At 33.4% G+C, this 18800-nt stretch overlaps 2 protein-coding genes across 3 annotated transcripts in view; one reads left to right on the top strand and one right to left on the bottom strand.

Moving 5' to 3' along the window:
* The window catches only part of Fntb (Farnesyl transferase beta subunit), a 90205-nt gene extending 82475 nt beyond the window's left edge, over positions 1-7730 (bottom strand). The window contains exon 1 of one of the 2 annotated variants that reach the window (XM_035367493.2): positions 7466-7721. In XM_035367493.2, the coding sequence (XP_035223384.1) occupies positions 7466-7576 (111 nt within the window). In that variant the 5' untranslated portion in view covers positions 7577-7721. Of the gene's footprint in view, positions 1-7465 lie in introns of both variants that reach the window. The other variant, XM_085816486.1, reaches the window with a different exon arrangement.
* Positions 7731-9321: 1591 nt separating this feature from the next.
* LOC118196094 ((3R)-3-hydroxyacyl-CoA dehydrogenase-like) lies at positions 9322-11362 on the top strand. The gene is made up of 2 exons (XM_035367495.2): positions 9322-9607; positions 9720-11362. Exons 1-2 carry the CDS (start codon positions 9451-9453, stop codon positions 10310-10312), a joined length of 750 nt encoding a protein of 249 aa, XP_035223386.1. The 5' UTR covers positions 9322-9450; the 3' UTR covers positions 10313-11362.
* Positions 11363-18800: the final 7438 nt, after the last annotated feature.

Below are 18800 nucleotides of genomic sequence, written 5' to 3' on the forward strand. Positions count from 1 at the left end.
GACGGCTTCCATACAAGAGTTTAAACACGTGAATTTTTCTTAAAATAAAGCTGGAAAGATTTTCGATTCGTTGCCGGTATATGCTGAAGAATTTCGCTTCTAATTTTGCACGATTTCTTAAGACAGGGAAGGCTTTTACTAAGGCAGTCTTGAAATTTTCGTAAGTATAGGTGGGAGTTCCCGCTTGACCCAAGAGGTTTCTGCCTATACATTTGAACCAATTAAGCGCTTGGACCCTCATAGCACTGGTAGCTAAGGTGACTTTTTGGAACTCATGGTCTGGATATAGCATGAAGTGGTCATCCAATTTTTCCAAAAACTGGTTACCAATGAGTTTCCATCAAAGCTTGCTGCTGGTTTCATCGATGTGCGCATGGTCTGGACGATGTAACCAAATCCTTCCAGAGGGCAGCAGCTGGCATTTCTGGATTCTGAGCCAGTGCTGCAGGCACCTCAGGTTCTTCTTGAAAGTCGGCCATTGTTATTCTTCTTCGGGCGCCACTATCAGGACTTGCGTTTCTTTTGATTTGCTTTGGAAAAATTAATGGTCCTGACTCGGAACAGCGAGCTTACTCAAGCTATGTTCAAGAAATTGTGAAGTAGACAATACAAGCAGGAAGGGTATACGAAACCCTTTATTTTCTATCTTTACAGGTATTCCCGAACTTCGGGATACAGAGACCAACCACTTGTGGTCTGAACGTAAGAATATAAAAACTACTAACTAAAACTCTAACTAAAACTAACTTTGAATTAGTATACAAGTGCCTAGCATTAAGATTGGCCTTTATTTTAACAAAGGTCCGTATGTAGTACCGAAGTACGCCGAGCAGCTAAAACTACGATACGTTTGTAATTATCAAGAGGACTAAACCTCTGGCCTTGAAGGCAACCAGCAACAGAGCGAAAACTCGTAAAACTACAATGGCAAGCGGCTTGCTTCCAATAACTCCTTCCTCTCTCTCGCTTGGCAAAAAGCCACAACTTAAGTACTTGGCGTTAGCAAGACAATTTGCAAAAATAAGTTAAAGCGTTTAATTCTGGCCGGAAGTAGAAAATAAGAAGTGATAGTAAAGATTTAAAATAAAATAAACGTTAGTAAAACTTAGGATTCTTACAATACAAAGAAGTCATCGGGTATCCACTTCAGATTTTTTAAAAAAATGATTGGATTTATTCGGAAAGAAGTTATTAAGGTGCTATTTGATAGTCTCCAAAAAAAAAAAAAAAAAAAAAAAAAAAAAAAAGGAACTCCATACAGAGAATTTTGCAGCAACCTGAAGGGAAGGAATGGAGCCACACTCAATATGTCTCATTCTGACAATCATTGAAATGCCAGGCTAAGCAGTGTCGTGATGGAAGATAAATAACTTGACAACTGGTCAATTCTGAATGCTTTGTTTCAATTTCTGCTTTTAAAACTGCTATCTGGGTAATCTGCTCAAAATCTGCCTTGGTGAAAACAATTTAAAGTACAGTACAAAGTCTTTAATCTGGACTCGTCGGAACTTCGGCAATTCCGGATAATAAATCATCAATTTAAATCTGGTAAAATGGCATTATAAAAATTTAAAATATGAAACCGGAATTTATGAAATAAAGAGCAATTATGATCTAAAGGGTATCAAAATTTACTAAAAAAAAATTTATGTTTATTTGTTTAGTTTATTAATATTTCTTTCAATGTAAGCTGCTTCATTTTTTGTGCTAATATTTTCTCTTTAATTCTATAAACAGACATAATTTCTTGTTCAGTTACAAAGTTCCACTGTTCAAGTCCTGTAATTGCTGTGTCAAGAATACCGACTAACTTGTCAATCGAAATTTTTTCGTTTTCAATAACCTTTCTGTCACTTTCTTCACTATCGGAAGCGGTACATTGAAACATGCTTTGTAGATCCTTTGGCAGCTCCAGAATCGAAACTCTTTTTGACATAATTGAAAGTTCAAGCTTACTTTTTCTAAAATTGCTCTAACAGTCTGCAAAAAATAATAAGCTGGATCCAATTAGAAGATTAAGGAACAAAACAATCTGCAACATTAACTGAAATAGATAATTAGACAATTTTAACCTAGCTTATACCGTCCGTTATACATTAAACGCGCATGCGTAAATGCACATGCGCGTGCATAAAGGTATCATGCGCATGCGTAAATGCATTATGCGTTTACGCATGTGCAGAAAGTTTGTAGCGTTGAGGTCCAGATTATGTACGTTCGGATTAAAGACTTTGTACTGTATACAATTCCTTTGTAGTTCCATCATATACAAAATGTTATTTTAGATGCAGCTCCCCCTTATATTGTTACTAAAGTAGTTCTTTTTGCTTGTACCATGATCATTTTCTGTTAATATTATTTCTAGTAATCGGCTAGTAAAGCATCCTCTTCTCATTTCTAGTAATCAGCTGCTTTAAAAAAGAACTTCTTTATTTCTTTTCAGCAAAGAAACACATGCCAAAACTCAAGCAAGCATAATCTGCTCTGTTACGGACAGGGTACATCACAGCAGCTTACACAGCCAGTCTTCTTCAAATGATCATGTACTATACTGTTTTGGAATACTTACTCTGTCTGATAGTTCCTGAAATGCGTCATATGAATTTTCAACAATAGCTTTTTTTAACAGTCCTTGTTTATAAAAAATTGTCATCAAGAGCAGGCAAAATCTTCGAAGCTGAAATTTAAATGCTTAAATAATTCCCAAAATAACTCTTAAGTAAGCCTCAAAATGTGTCATCAGAAAACAGCACAAATTTTATGAGTAGTTTCTCTAACATTCTTTCCTCTTTTAAAACAAAAGACTTAATTAATAAAAATGAATTTTTAGGTACTCCATACTTAGCACTGCAATGAAACAAAAATAATGCCATAACAAATGCTAGAACTATGCAATGTGAGCAGAAAAGACAGTATTTAATTATTTGTTTTGATCAAGATCCATCTTATCACAGTAATAAAATTAGTAAAGAAAACACGCTTCAATTCGAAAAACTGCAGAACTTCCTGGATGATCCAATTCATATTCTCAAATTAAGTGTTAACAGACAGAAAGCGAAAATTCACAAAACAACAACAACAACAACAAAACAAAAAAAAAAAAAAAAAAAAAAAAAAAAGAGGGAACAGTTGCCGGCTTTGACACCCTAACACAAATAAAGGTACTCTTCTGTTATCATTAACTGGATTCAGAAATGTATGTATGTGCATATATGTGTGTATATACACATATATGTGTATGTACATATGAACACATACATCTACACACATGCATACATACATCTTTGAATCCAGCCCCAACAACAGAACAATACCCAAATTAATAACTACAGCAACTATATGATGTCACTAAGTTTTAAATAGGCCTATAAGCTGCAGTTTTCAGAATGGAGTTCCTTTTTTTAAGTTTATAGTTCGATCATGGGTCTTGGGGATCTACCAAACAATGAAGGTGCTGTTATTAGTTTCTTGAATGTTATAACATTTTGCTGAGTAACCACCAATGTTCCAATTTGCATGAAATGAACTTTTATTCAAGACAATCAAAGAGCGCATCAAGAGCAAGAATTCCAAAAAGCTGGTTTTGAGCTTTTCAATGTGAACCACAAATTCAACTTTGAAAATCTACATTCCAGAGGTCATACCCAAAAGATCGAGCAGGTATGGACTTCTTCAAAATGGTGGGAAAAGAAACATATGGGAAAAGCATGACATCATTTGAAGTCACACTTAGTAAAGTTCATGGGGCAACAAAAAGTAGTAGTTCAGAGTAAAAAAAACATGTAAGTACTGAAATTTTTTAAGCTACATAAAACCATCCACAAGACTAACAATTATACTCTAATCACATGGGAACTTCCCTTCCAGTAGTACATATGCTCATATTTTTCTTTAACAGACATATTCAGAGCTAAAAAAAGAAATTTTAATGCAAATGCTTGTAAATGATTAGATGGTGTTATTCGAAAATGTCAAAGCTCATAAAGGCTGTCTGCCTAATGGAAGAGATGCCTTCATACTTTCTACAGAGAACTGACTCATATTTACAATACACACAGGGTAAACATGAAAAAGAACCATGCAGCCAGCCTGTTCATCTGGAAATGAACCCAGGATAAACTCCCAGTATTCAACACCATTCAACTGCTTGGCCAGTGGAGGGGATTATATGATCAGAGTGTTAATCTTCAGTTGTTACAGATGACATTTTTGATGAAATTATGAATTGGCAACAATTGCATGGGTGATAATAATTGGAATATGAAACGTCTGACTTAAAAATGCTTAGAATTTTAAAATTTTATATGACTATTAGTTCATATTTATTTGATTTTCATGAATGAATACTAAGCATCTACAGTTTAAATTGTATGTGTTCACATTCAAATGATAAAAAATTATGTTAGAGAAATGTTAAAAGTATCACATATTTTTGATCTAATATGAAATAATTTAAAGTCTATTTATGATTTTGAAATGTACTATTAGAAATGGTAGTTTTTTACAAAAGATTCAAAGTACATGAGGTGAACATTATTAAGTAACACTGGATATGTCATAAACGTATTACCTTATGAATCAGATTTAGTTAACACACATGAAGTTGTTACATTACATACTTTGAATCTGCAAAATACAGCTATAGAAGACAGAAAGCAATTCAAGAAGCAGAATTTTCTTAATCGTGAGAAGCATTTCTTTCAGTTAGTGAAAGCTAAAATTCATTTACTCATGACATGGAAAAAAGCATGTAATGGGAAAGGAGGAATAATAATAATAATCCTCATTCATTAAACTTTGTTCAAACAATGGTAAAAGTCCTTACTTAATTACTGAGAGATCATGACACATGTAATGCGACATTTTCCGGAAAATTCCGATCGTGATTTTAGCTAATAAGCACTTAAAAAGAATTTCGCTGCTAAAGTGCAGAATCGCCCACTTATTCGTTTGGCGCTTTTTACAAGAGTAAGAATTGGATTTTTGTCAATTTTCTTTGACTTTTTAAGTGAAAATAGGTCGATGTGTACATAGGTAAAATCAAGAACGTGCGCAATGCCATTTTTGTGCAATTCTGGGATTTTTTTTAAGTGAAAATAGGTCAACGTGTACATGGATACCATGTATGAGCAATTCTTAAAAACGCGGCAAGCAGTTTGCGATTCTGCACTTTCTCCCAATTTCGCACCTAATCTTCGTCATGATTAAGCATTTTTGTTCCATAAAAGTTTTAGTATAAGCGTAATTCGGCTAGCAGATTGTTAAAAAAATGTTGAGTAAAAAAAAAAAAAAAAAAAACATGATTTACTTCGTGAAAACAAAATGGCGTCCAAAACAAAACTAGCAGGTTGCTGTAGCAGGGTTGGTCGCCATATTTTCGGCAAAAAATCGCCAAGCTACCATAATGTAAAGAATCGCCGAAGATTTTTGTCTTAATTAATTTAAGCTATGCTTGATATGCTTCCAACAGAAAAAATTCCAGTAACATATTTTGCAGGAATACAGAATTTTGCTAGAAAATTGCTAAAAGGAACAATTGCTTTTAGTTTAATATCAAAATAATCAGCATAAAATTTCCAACTGCGTGAAAGAAAGAAGAACCTGCTCATAAGTAACTTTACAGGTTGTTTTCTTAGTATAAATTTTTGGAAAAGTGTAGAATCACCCACTGCTTGGTGTGTTTTTAAGAATTGCATAAACTCGATATCCATGTACACATAGACATATTTTCACTTAAAAAAAATATCGGAGAATTATACAAATTCGGCATTGCGCACTCCCTTGACTTTGTCCATGTACACATTGATGTATTTACAGTTAAAAAGTCAAAAGAAGTTGAGAAAAATCCAATTCTTACTCTTGTACAAGATGCCAAATAAGTGGGTGATTATGCATTTCACCATAAATTTTTAACTAATATGCAGTCTATATACTGTATTTTCTGGCGTATAACACGAATCTATAATTTCAAGCTACATTTTTTAATTTTTAGGTATGTTCACTATATAACATACACCCAATTCTTCACGAAGAAACCTAAAAGACACATGTAATGCTCTTATGAGTTCACTTATTCGAACATTTGTCCTAGCCTTTCGAAGAATGGTAAACCGCATTGACAAGCGATAAGGGGAACAATATGTGTGTGAGTTAAATGTCTGAGGGAGTAAATATTCTGGCAAAGAGGGTGGATTGTATTTAATGCAACTGTCCAAGAGAATGCTATTGTAGAGCACCTCTAACCTGAATGAATTTGCAGAATTCATTCAGTTAGATGTTTTCTCTTTCTGTAGTCATTTGAAGGCATATTTTTAAGTGAATCACATTTGCTTTAGTTGAAATACAGTTGATCTACAGCTTCTTTTAATAAATATGGTAAATATGGCTTCTGAGAAAAGAAAAAAACACAATGCTGTTTTTAAATGCAAAGCCATTCATTTTATGAAAGAAAATTGAAATCGTGCTGCAGCAAAGATGTTTGGTGTTGGTGAAAGATAGAATGGTTTATTTATGTATCAAAATAACAGTGATGGTGAAGATGATATGCCTGAAGATATAATGGCAGACGAACTCATGATGTTATTCGATAAGGAAAATGTTTAATTTCATAAGGTATGACATTTCTCTTATATAAGCAGCATTCTGGTGAATGTAAAAATCTAATTTTGCCCTTATTTATTTAAGCTATCGTTTTTATATCTGGCATATAATGCACATGTATTAAATGTGTTATACACCGGAATATACGGTATATATAACAAAAAGTAATTTTTTGCAATTATAAGTTTTCACTCTTTTTTTTTTTTTTTTTTTTTTGAGTAAAAAAATTCTAAATTGCACTCTTGTGTTAGTTACGTGGAAAAGATTTTTACATATATGATTACCCGAATTTGGCGACTTCTACTAAAGTAATTGTGCTAACACACAATTATCAAATTTTACAATTTAATCGAGATAAGTGTATTCTTAAACACATTTTCCCAGGCTGCATTTAGAATAAGCAAATTACCGGCACTCTGAAATATTACTTTAAGCACTTTCTTCGGTTTTCTTTGGTTTCGCATATTGGAAGAGTTTAAGCTGTTTTGAGTTGCATATATTTCTACGTGAAATTATGCAGACGAAAGGGTAAATAATTATTTTTTACATATTCATCTTGCAAACAGGTATATTACAACTAACAGCTGAACTTATATCATTTTAAAACAAGATGCAATTATTCTTAAGGCTGGGAAAGGGTGTTCTAAGAAACAAACACCTGATTTTTAATAGAAAACAATACTTAAAAAAAAAATTTATCAATTCATTAATTAAGTTAGATTTGTATCCCAAGAGCCGCTTTTCTGATACTTTCGAAGCATTAAAATTTTGAACTTCTACTGACTTCTCGAATTCAGAGATTTCCTATGTTCTACAACATTCAATGGATAAATTGTAAAACGAATGTCAAAATACATCCAGATACCTGCTCCGCTGATGTTGCAGTCTCAAAATCATCATCGTCGTATCGCTGTTCATCAAAATCGGAGGATAAACATCGAAGTTTTTCGGTCAAATTTTCACAAAATTCGTCCATGTTGTTAATAGTTGCCCATAGAAACAGTACTTATTTTCTATTGGCTAATACCGCTTTTTCACCGGTTGGAATAATTTCATGACGTAACCGTATAACTTTATACTTTTTATTCTATGGTTAACCAAATACTATCTTCAATTTCGTTAACGCATACTGTAACTCAACCTGTTAAGAAAGTTGCGGTTCGATACAAGACGAACTCAGAGTGAAAAAATTGACTTCTATGTATTTTCATCTTTATTTTATATTATTCTTCTATTCAAGATTACAGTGCTTTCATGTTTTTTCAGTTTTATTGACTTCAAGAATTAAGTTTGAATTAAGCTGTGAAATTTAAACTTAATGGGACTTGTACATATTAATTTTATTTTACTTCTCATATTTTTATCATATATGTGTTTCTATCGGATTTTGTGCTGCAGGACTCAGTGAAATGCTATTTATTTGCTTTTATTGCTATTCACGAAGATTTCTACCCGTGTTACCTACTGTTGCATAATCGAGAAAATATTGTTAAGAATTTTATTATTACTATTTTTTATTATTATTGTCTATTTTTCAAAAGTGTGTTTTTGTTTTATTATTGTGTGAAGTTGTAACTATATGTCTTTTCTTGTGTGGCAACAACGCTTCTGTAATTCTTCAATTTGAACTTTTGGATGTGTGCCAGGTTTGATGGCGTAATGCTCTGGTGAAAGCGTCGATTGATTGTGTAGATGAAACATGTTGTTTCAGAACGTTATTTCTTTAAAATATGTAAAATAAATGTTTTGTTTTCTGAACTCGGATTATGCATACGTTATTTAGTTTCAACACCTACGAAGATAAAGATTGTAAAACTATTGTTATGATACTAGGGACCCCAATTTCAGTAAACGCCTAAGGGCGATCCTAAATGTTAGTAATGTGTAATGCAAATTGTTGCTCAGATTCTTTATTGTATGTTGTTCTTTTTTCCTCCTGATTGCTTTTTGTTTTTACTAGTGGCACTAAGGCGTCGCACTTCGTATTTTGTTTCTCTTGTGTGTACATGTATTCTTCTGTGAAATAGTTGTTAAAAAAATAGTTAATTATGTATGGATTAGTAATTAGGTACTTAAGAGAAAAAATATGTATTTAACTATTAGCGATTATGAATTTAAACTCTTGCTCATTTAATTATTTAGCACATTCAGTTATATTTCTCATAATTCGAAACTTTTATCAAGGGGTAGGGCTATGGCACCCAGGCACCCTGGTGGTTAAGCACCCCAGTTCAACATCTATCTATACTATATGTTCTTAGTACGTAATAAAGTCGCCTACGTGTTGCCATGAGAACTTTACTTCGTGGTGCTCGCACCCTTCTACCAAGATCTAGTTTGGCCTTGCTTCTACTCAAATATACAACGGACAGTTCTTTTGTTTTTTAGCATAGTCGACTCTATGAACAAGGCTAAAGTTTTTCATTTGTATTTTTTATTTTGTCTTGTGAACTTTGTGACACATTTCACATGAATATCCAGCGAATTTTCCAGATTCATTCTGCCTTTTATAAAAGCAGAAGATAGAAAGTATCACAAATCTAAACAAAAAAGATGATATTAAAGCAAGTAAACATCCGCACCTTCCCCTGACAAAAAAAAAAAAAAAAAAAAAAATTGAACTAGTGGGTTTAGCCAAAGAATATGTATAGACCACGGGGTCCGTAATACTCCGTGGTATAGATATAGACGTTGATTGGTCTAGAAGCTTTTAGTGAAAATAAATCTGGCAACAATAGAGTTCAGTATCGCGTGAGGGGTTTGTTTCGTTTTGTGTGCGGAGTTGGTTACTAGTGTTAGTAGTAGCAGAGATATTATCCTAGGATAACTGTCCTGAGCTACAATTTTAATATGGCATGTTTATTACAAGGAAGGATAGCTCTTATAACTGGAGGAGGAAGTGGAATAGGGAGAGCTGTTTGCTTATCATTTGCGAAAGAAGGCGCGATCGTCATTTCCACTGATATAAACGAAGACGCGAGTAAAGAAACAGTGCAAAATCTTCCAGGTCTAATAATTTCCTTGAACATCTGTAAATTCATTTAGTGTTATTTTAATTTCATAAATAAAAGAATATTGGAATAATTTGAAATTACGGTTTACTGAATCATATTTTTCAGATGCTGGGAAACATTTTGCTGAGGCAGTTGATGTTTCAGACTCTGAATCCGTCACTAATTTGATGGCAAAAATAAAAAGGAATTCCCTGTTTCCTAATACTCTGGTAAATTGTGCTGGAATTACCAGAGATACCCTAATGCTTGATATGACGGAGGCCATGTTTGATGACGTTATTAAAGTTAATTTAAAAGGAACTTATCTCATGACGCAAGCATTGAGCAAACTCATGATAGAAACGAAAGTTGATGATGGATCAATAGTAAATATTTCTAGTATTTCTGGAAAAATAGGGAATTTTGGCCAATGTAATTATGCCGCATCTAAAGCAGGGGTGGAGGGATTTACGAAAACAGTTGCTCGCGAACTTGCAAAATATAATATACGATGCAACGCAGTAATGCCAGGATTTATTGATACACCCATGGTAAAAAGTGTTCCTGATAAAGTAATGGATCGAATCAAAAAAGAAATTCCATTGAAACGTTTAGGCACACCTGAAGAAATAGCAGATGTTTGTGTATTTCTAGCATCCAGAAGAAGTTCCTATATTACAGGTGGGATTATTCAAGTATCTGGCGGCCTTTACATGTAATTATTTGTTTAAACCAGGGATTCTCAGTTCTTTTCTTACATCAACTCCCTTCCATTTCTCGCTATAATATGCAACATTCGGAATAATAGTAATACAGATAATTCCATATAAATAAACTGAAGATAGCAATTGGACTAAAACTATAAAAGTTATGAAAAATGGATTATTATATTTATTATTAATTTTACAATAGAAACAAAATCACAGATTCCAATTGCACAAAAATTCGATCTTAATCAATTTACTGATGTAATTATTTAAATATTTTTTTAATAAATTTCTTAATCTGTTCTTTCTTAATTCTAAAATAATTTCAAAAATATTCATCCTGTTTCTTGTTTTCCATAATAAATTATTGACTTAAGTGTGCTTCAAAAGGTAAGAAAAGTGAAAAATCTATAGTTCATTAATAATTTTTATTTTGGGGTAATTCTTTGGAATGACTTAAATTTCAAAACTTAGCATAACTATGCATTTTGAAATAAACTTGCTATATAACTTTCTATCAACAAAAAATTAATTATCAATTTTATTAATATGTTCTATTCAATGGGAGTTTGACTATGATGATAAGTTGCAAATGCAAGTTTGGCTGTTGGCCCCTTGATCATCATAGACTTAACTTTTCACACACCCTCAGGGGATTAATACTGATCTCATTAGGAATGCTTGGTTTAGACCAGGGGTTCTTAACCGGTGGTACACAAAGAAGTAAGGTATTTTTATCTTAAATTCAAAAATTAAAACCCCAACATCCTGATTGAGTTTTTTTCTCTAACACCCGTAAATTTATGCGATTTGAGCTTTGTTTAAGAACGGTGGTGGTAGTACTTTGTAGTGGTGGTACTAAAGGTTTTCAATTTTTGTTAAGATGGTACATGTTAGTCAAAAGGTTGAGAAATGCTGGTTTAGACAATTCAGAAATGCACATGGGATATATTTTTTATTTTTTTGAAGTTGTGACTTTTTTAATTATAAATTCATTATGCTTTATTTCACTAATTGAATCTGAATCAAATTTGTAGAATTTAAATAAATATTTTTAATTAATTGCTTGTTTTATTGATTATGAAAAAATTTAATTTGCTTTTTTTTAAAAATTTAGCAATAAAATTATTTCTATTCTAAAATGGCATGATACTTTGTATGAAAAATTTATGCTATTTTCAGATTTTGAAATTTTTAGTTCTGAAAATGAATATAAAGTAAAAAATATATAACTCATATGCAAAATATAGAAAAATGACAGTTTAGTGATTGTTTTTATTATAATAATAGTTCTATATTTTAAATAATGGCTAAATGTAAAATCTAATTTTCCTTAATATACTGTATATAATATGATTATTCAAGATAAAATTTTGCAAAATGGCATTTTATGACTTCTTGGTAAATTATTAAGGGTAATAATTATTATATTAAATTATTAAAATATAATTTAAGAAAAGTATCTCAAATGGTCTAAAAATGTTTTAGGATCCTGTTTTTATTGTTTTAGCACTATCTCTTATTGAAAATCATTCTAAGCTGTTAAAAAAATGCGTGTAAAGTGCAGAATTGCCCACTTATATGGCGCATATCGATGTGTACATGGACAAAGTTGAGGGAGTGCGCAATGCCAAGTTTGTGCAATTCTCTGATGTTTTTTGAAGTGAAAATAAGCCATTGTGTACATGAATACCGAGTTTGTGCAATTTTTTGACTTGTTATTTTCAAGTTGATGCAGAATCGCCCACTTACATGGCACGTATCGATGTGTACATGGACAAAGGGAGTGTACAATGCCAAGTTTGTGCAGTTCTCAGATTTTTTTTTTAAAATAGGTCAATGTGTACATGGATACCGAGTTTGTGCAATTCTTTGGCTTGCTATTTTCAAGTTGCCGATTTTGAGAAGTGCACGAAGCAGTGAGTGATTTTGCACTTTCTCCCAAAAATGAATTTAAGAATGGTATTAATGTTATTTTCTTATTGATAGCACTTCTTAGTCAGCTTTTTACTAACCAGTTGGAAGTAGTCAAATGTTGACAATCAAAAAGGAAAAGTTGTCAGAAATAACTTTAAAGATTTTTCAAATATCTCTGGACATTAAAGAATTCAAATATCTCTTAACATTAAAGGACAATTTCGAGCCTCACTTGGAGCTTATAAGGGAAATGGAGGCTCAGGAAACTTGCCTGTATGGAAATTAGCCCTGTCTATTCTGGGAATAGCTAGAAAACTTCGGTTGGTTAATGCTTTTTGTCTGAAACAGATTTTGTAACACTTCCAAATGTAAACTAGTAGCTGGGCATGGAAACTGAAGCTCTTTCGTGCACAGGAAACTTCAAGTATGTTACAATTGCTCAAAAATACTATATTTTATTTTCTCCTGACAATTCATAAGTTTACAAAAGATTACTTGAATTCTCAAAACCTTTCGCGAAAAGCATATTCGAACATGGAAATCCAAAATTTTTCTCCTTATTAATATGACATTTTTGAAGAGAAAACAAGACTTTATGGTCTTTTTCTCTTCAAAAATTATTTATCATTATTCAAAACAAATTTTGAATAATGGTCTATACCAGAACTGTTCCTAATTTAACATAGTGGAAGCTTATTAATTTAATTCAGGTTTATTTTCTCTAAAAAAAACATATTTTGAAGAATTGAAATTAATAAAGCTTTCCTTCATTAATGCATTTGCACGAATGTATGTACGTTTCTCGCACTGTGAAAAAACAATGGTATATAGAGACATCAAATTTTAAATAATGTAGTCCTCCACTCAAATATGGGCATCTGGAAGCCCAAATTTGGAATTTGTTTTATTACCTATTTTGTGAAACTTAAACAAACTTTGGTTAACAAACTTAGCGATTTCAACAATATTGGTGGAGTTGTCTGGAGTGGTGTCGCAGCGGATCATCATGGCTGCCATCAGACTGGCATCGTTTAGTGTTCAGCGATGAATCCCGCTTCACTCTTGAAGTAAATCACCACTGTGTTCGTATCTGGAGAGGACGGAGCCAGCAGTTTCAATCAGCCTTTGTTTTACAAAGGCATACAGCCATAACCCCTGGTGTGATGGTATACGGTGCTATTTCTTATTACAGCAGGTCATCTTTAGTCATCCTCTGTACATCTTTATCAGCTCAACAATATGTTGATACCATCCTGCGGCCGGTTGCATTATCCTTCAAGGCACGTCATCCTGGGGACATTTTCCTACAAGATAATGCCAGGCTCGCATATCTCTGGACTGGCTCCATGTGGTTGATATTCTTTCTTGGCCAGCAAGGTCACCAGGCCTTCCACCAATTGAGGATGTCTGGGACATGGTAGGCCGCCAGATTCAAGCACCACAAAATATCACAGATCTGGAGCGACAACTGATGAATGCCTGGCAGAATATGTCACAGGATGACATCAGAAACCTCTATTACTCCTTGCCTTGATGATTTCAAGCATGCATTGCCGCCAGGGGCAGTCCGACCAACTACTAATTTGAACAGTCAATGGGTGATTGCGAGCCATGAGCAGGTACTATGACCTTGATTTTTTAATCATTTAATTATCTGTGTATGAGCTATACACATATTCAATTTCATCAAAAACAACCACTTCCTGCATGGTGCTTCGATTTTTTTTTGCAAAAGAGTGTATACAGTCAAAAGTCGTTAGTCCGGACGCCAATAATTCGGAATGATCTATAATCCAGACCTCAATGCTACAAACTTTCTGCGCATGTGTCAATGCATAATGCGTTCACGCATGTGCATAATATTTTTACGCATGCGCATAATGTGTCTACGCATGCGCGTTCAATGTATAACGGTGTAATTTTGTGGCATTCTGTAGCTGACTTTTTGCAACAGAACTGGAAGTAAATGACGGTTCTAATAGTAGTGTGATAGTTCCATTTCAAACACCTTGTATTTAATGATAACGATGTTTTTTTTTTTTTACAAATTTCAGAACACAGCACGTATTCTAATGCAATTCTCTTTCTTTCAAATGGAAAAAATCGTTTGACAAAATATGATTGAATACACCAACGTGAACTGTTTGATCAGACGATATTTGTGGTGGTGGGAAGCTTTCATTAAAACCCGATAGTTTGAGCAGGTGAATCTACTTGCAAAAAAATGTTTTAACTACCTATTGTAAACATGGATTATATTTAACGAAAGCCTATTTCATAGTTAATATCATAAACACAGGTTGGAATTCACTGAATAAATTATGCAGGAGGATATTGGATGGAATATGTTATTTCTGCATTTAGCACCCATCAACGGCCAAGTGGTAAGATCGCTAACAATTTTAGTTTGACCCTGGTTTAAATCTTGGTGAATGAGAATACAGTAAGACCCCGCTTAACATGGGGGATCCGTTCCATCAAAGTAGAGTGTAATGCGAAACAGTGCTAAACGAGGCTATCTTAACATGTAAATAATGGAGTTAGTGGAAGATGGATAGAAAATTGGTTAGGTATTAAATTTAACAATGTTTTTTTAATAAAAATAAAACCAAACATTTATTTCTTACAAAAATAAAAACAATATAAACGAATATATTTATAAAAACAAATAAAATTCTAAGCCAGTCAGATCATTCAGTCTATTCTGTGTTTCCAATTTTCTGCCTTTTTTTTTCAAGAAGGCATTATGATAGATTAGCTTAGTGGCATATTGCGTTCAATTTCGTCGTCAATCCATATAGATAGTCGTTTTTCCACTTCCTGTATAATGTTATTTCTAAAACAGGTAATTCTAGTTGCAGAACTTGACGCAGTTGCAGTTGCCGATGACAGTATTTTTTCTTTATTCTTAAGAATTGTCCTTATTGTTGAAGTTGCCAAATTCAATGCAGCACTAATTTGAGATTGACTCTCACCAGAATCTAATCTTTAATCACTTGCATTTTAGTTTCCAGTGAAATGCTTTTTCTGGTTGCTTTCTTTTCTTGTTTGTTATTATCACCCATGATAAAAACTAAAGATCATAATATTTGTCACTGTATTAATCGTTATAGTATTACGTAAATTTATACTTACAATAATGTCAACAAATGTTTCAAATGATAAAAATGCTTCCGTACAGCACCTCACCGCACCAAACAAGAAACGTAACTAAGTTTCAGATATGTTATTTGGAAACCTACCGCTATGCACAATTTCGAGGAATCCCTGTAGTTCACACTGCGAGCAATTTCAGGGAATCCCGAGGTTGAAATAAAAGAGCGCTAAACCGAAACAGCGTTAAGCGGGGTCTTACCGTATACAGTCAAAAGTCTTTAATCCGGACTCGTCGGGACTTCGGCAATTCCGGATTATAGATAATCAGTTTAAATCTGGTAAGATGGCATGCAGAAATTATAAAATTAAAAATATGAAACCGTAATTTATAAAATAATGAGCAATTATGATCTAAAGGGTATCAAAATTTACCAAAAAAGAAGCCTAATATTTATTTGTTTACTTTATTAAACATTTCTTTCAACGTGCGGATGCGTAAAGCATACCTTACGCATAGCCGAAATTAGAAAATTGCAACCAGAAAACTATTTGATTTGTATTCGTGGTATTTATAATGACGAGGAATTTGATTTAAATCATATCAAAGATGGAGTACATCGAAATTAAATACTACATTTAGTAAGGAATTATAAGCCGAATGAAATAAAAACATCTGCTCTGAAGATAACGATAGTGTTGACAAATCAACTTCCAGTTAATTGCGCGCCGGGACGTCTTCCCCCCCCAGCACAGAGCAGCGTGAAATTGATAAACAGATTTCGGAACGGTTAGATAAACAAAGAATATGCCTTTATCCATTTTTTGTAGCAATTCGTTTTTTGTTTGATGGACATCGAAACATACTTTCGTTTTCTAGATCCTTTGGGAGCTCCAGCTTCGGAAATTCTATTTGACATAATCAAAAGTTCAAGCTTACTTTTAGAAAATTGCTGTTACAGTCTGCAAAAAATAATAAGCCGGATCCAATTCGAAGATTAAGGAACAACGCAATCATCAACATTAACTGAAATAGATAATTAGATAATTTTAGCTTATACCGTCCGTTATACGTTAAACGCGCACGCGAAAACGTATTCTGCACTTGCGCAGACGCATATGCGCAGTCGTAAATGTTTTGGGCACATGAGTAAAACACCTATGCGCATGCGCAGAAAGATTTTAGCTTTGAGGTCCGGATTATAGATCATTCCGTATTATGGGTGTCCGAATTAACGACTTGACTGTACTATTTTGGATATATGGTCTTATTCAATTAAGATCACTATTTCCCTAGGCTATGCAACTGAAATTATCAATGGCAACTACTTTCATAATTACGTAATTATAATAACATTGTAACTGCAAAGCTACTGCCTAATCCAAGTCCAGTTACATGCTCTGATTAGATTTTGCCCGACTTTGAGTTGATTAGCATGGTTCTCAGTTTGGAAAAGCATATATCAGCTAAGGGTACTTTTCCGTTTGGCCGGCACAATTTCCCATTTCGCCGGCGCAAGCGATAAAGTCGCCGAAAATGGTAGAACTGATGCCAGAGCGAATATCTTCGCTGATAACCTTTCGCGGCACTTTTTCAAAACAAGTCGCTGAGATTTATTATCAGATTTACCTTTTTTTTTTTTCAATATTGGCATACAATTTTTTTAATTATAATATTGAAATAATTCTTGCATTTAAACTCGTATTCCATACTGAGATTTAACTTGAAATTAATGTAGATAATTCCTGAGAGAATCAGATTTTTGTAGCGTATTTTACGTGAGATGAGATCGTTTGGGATCACGTGATATTAACCGGCGAATCAAGAGGTTATACCATGAAAGCATAGTAAATCTAATTTAACGTCTTTAAATTCTTAAATTAACGTCTTTTACAAATATGTCAAAAATGGATGAAAAACCAATGAAAATTCGGGATTTGCCCAGGACAGAGGAAGAATCCGTCAGATTCTTTCAAGCGAAAGGCATTTTGCCTAACATTGCTTATTTGTGAAAATAATCATGAAATGAAATTATATTTCGGAGACGAAATTCAATGGCGTTGCAACCTTTTAACTTGCCGCAGTAAAAGAAGTATACGGAAAGGCACATGGTTTGAATCATCAAGATTGAGTTTCTTGAAGTGTTTAAGATTCATTTATGGTTGGAGTGAAGAATTAACTTCAGTTAAATGGTGTGAAAAGCAGTTGGAAATCAGTCAAGGAACAGCTGTGGATTGGAATAACTACATGCGAGAGGTTTGTGTGGATTCTTTAGTTAAACGTCAACAACGCAAAATAGGAGGACCTGGTATGATCATTGAAGTGAATGAAAGTATGTTCACGAAGCGCAAAAACAACACGGGACGGATTTTACCACAACAGTGGATCTTTGGTGGAGTTTGTCGTGAAACAAACGAATGTTTCCTTGTGATGGTTCCAAACTGATCCACGAGTATTATATCAGAGGCAATAAATGAAAACATCGAAAAAGGAACTACAATGTATTCTGATTTATGGAAATAATATTGCACTGAAAAATATTAGGAAGAGGAAAGAGAATCAATTTTGTAGATCCGGAAACTTTGACGCACACGCAAAAAATTGAAAGACTATGGGGAAGGCAAAATGGCGGAATAAGAAACACAGAGGAACTGCTCGGCATCATCTGGAAAGTTACCTCGCCGAATTTATGTGGCGAAAGGACACAAAAGACCCATTTGAAAAAATTCTAAACGATATTAAAATATTTATGCCTCCAAAATAAAAAAATAATAAAAAAATTCTTAGAATTAACATTTGTTAACATTTTTTTATGTGTATACTGTGTGTTGTCGCCAATAAAGTCTGCTTGGCGAGATTTGCGCCGGAGAAAGGGAAATGGCGAGGTTTGCGCCGGCGAAACGGAAAAGTACCCAGCTAAGTTTTGTTAATTTTTAGTATTTTTAAGTGCTGATTTGTAGTCTTTTTCTTATTTTGTTTCCTTTCTTTATATTTTTCTGTAGTTACGTTATGTAAACTAGGTATCAATTCATACCCACAAAAATGTGACCAAAGAAAAGAAATAGTTTTCTCATGTATCTGCAATAGTTAAGTCACGTGACGATTTAATAGCTAAAGCATTTCCAGATATATCAGAAAATTGCAACTCAACATTGATGGTTACATGAAGAGACCAGTTTAGAGCCAAAAAACAACAGCATTAAATATGTTAACAAGATTATCCAGAAAGTGCTTCCTGGCAACACTGTCACTTTTTTTAATCCATTGATTCTGTAATAGATACAGATCAAGCTGTGCGTTATCTAACAGAATTTTTAAATGCTCTTGATGAACCCTCCCCAATATTGCCACACAAGCTCACTTTACTGATACCCAATGATTCAAATATGCCCTTTAATTTCAAGCAACTGGAGTTTCCCTATGTGGCTTGCATTTGCTATGAATATCAACAAGGCACGTGGAATCACTTTGTATGGCAGGTATTAACTT

The sequence above is a fragment of the Stegodyphus dumicola genome, chromosome 5 (genome assembly GCF_044657685.1).
Source record: "Stegodyphus dumicola isolate Sdum_Otavi_A_Nest chromosome 5, ASM4465768v1".
Classification (NCBI taxonomy): Eukaryota; Metazoa; Arthropoda; class Arachnida; order Araneae; family Eresidae; genus Stegodyphus; species Stegodyphus dumicola.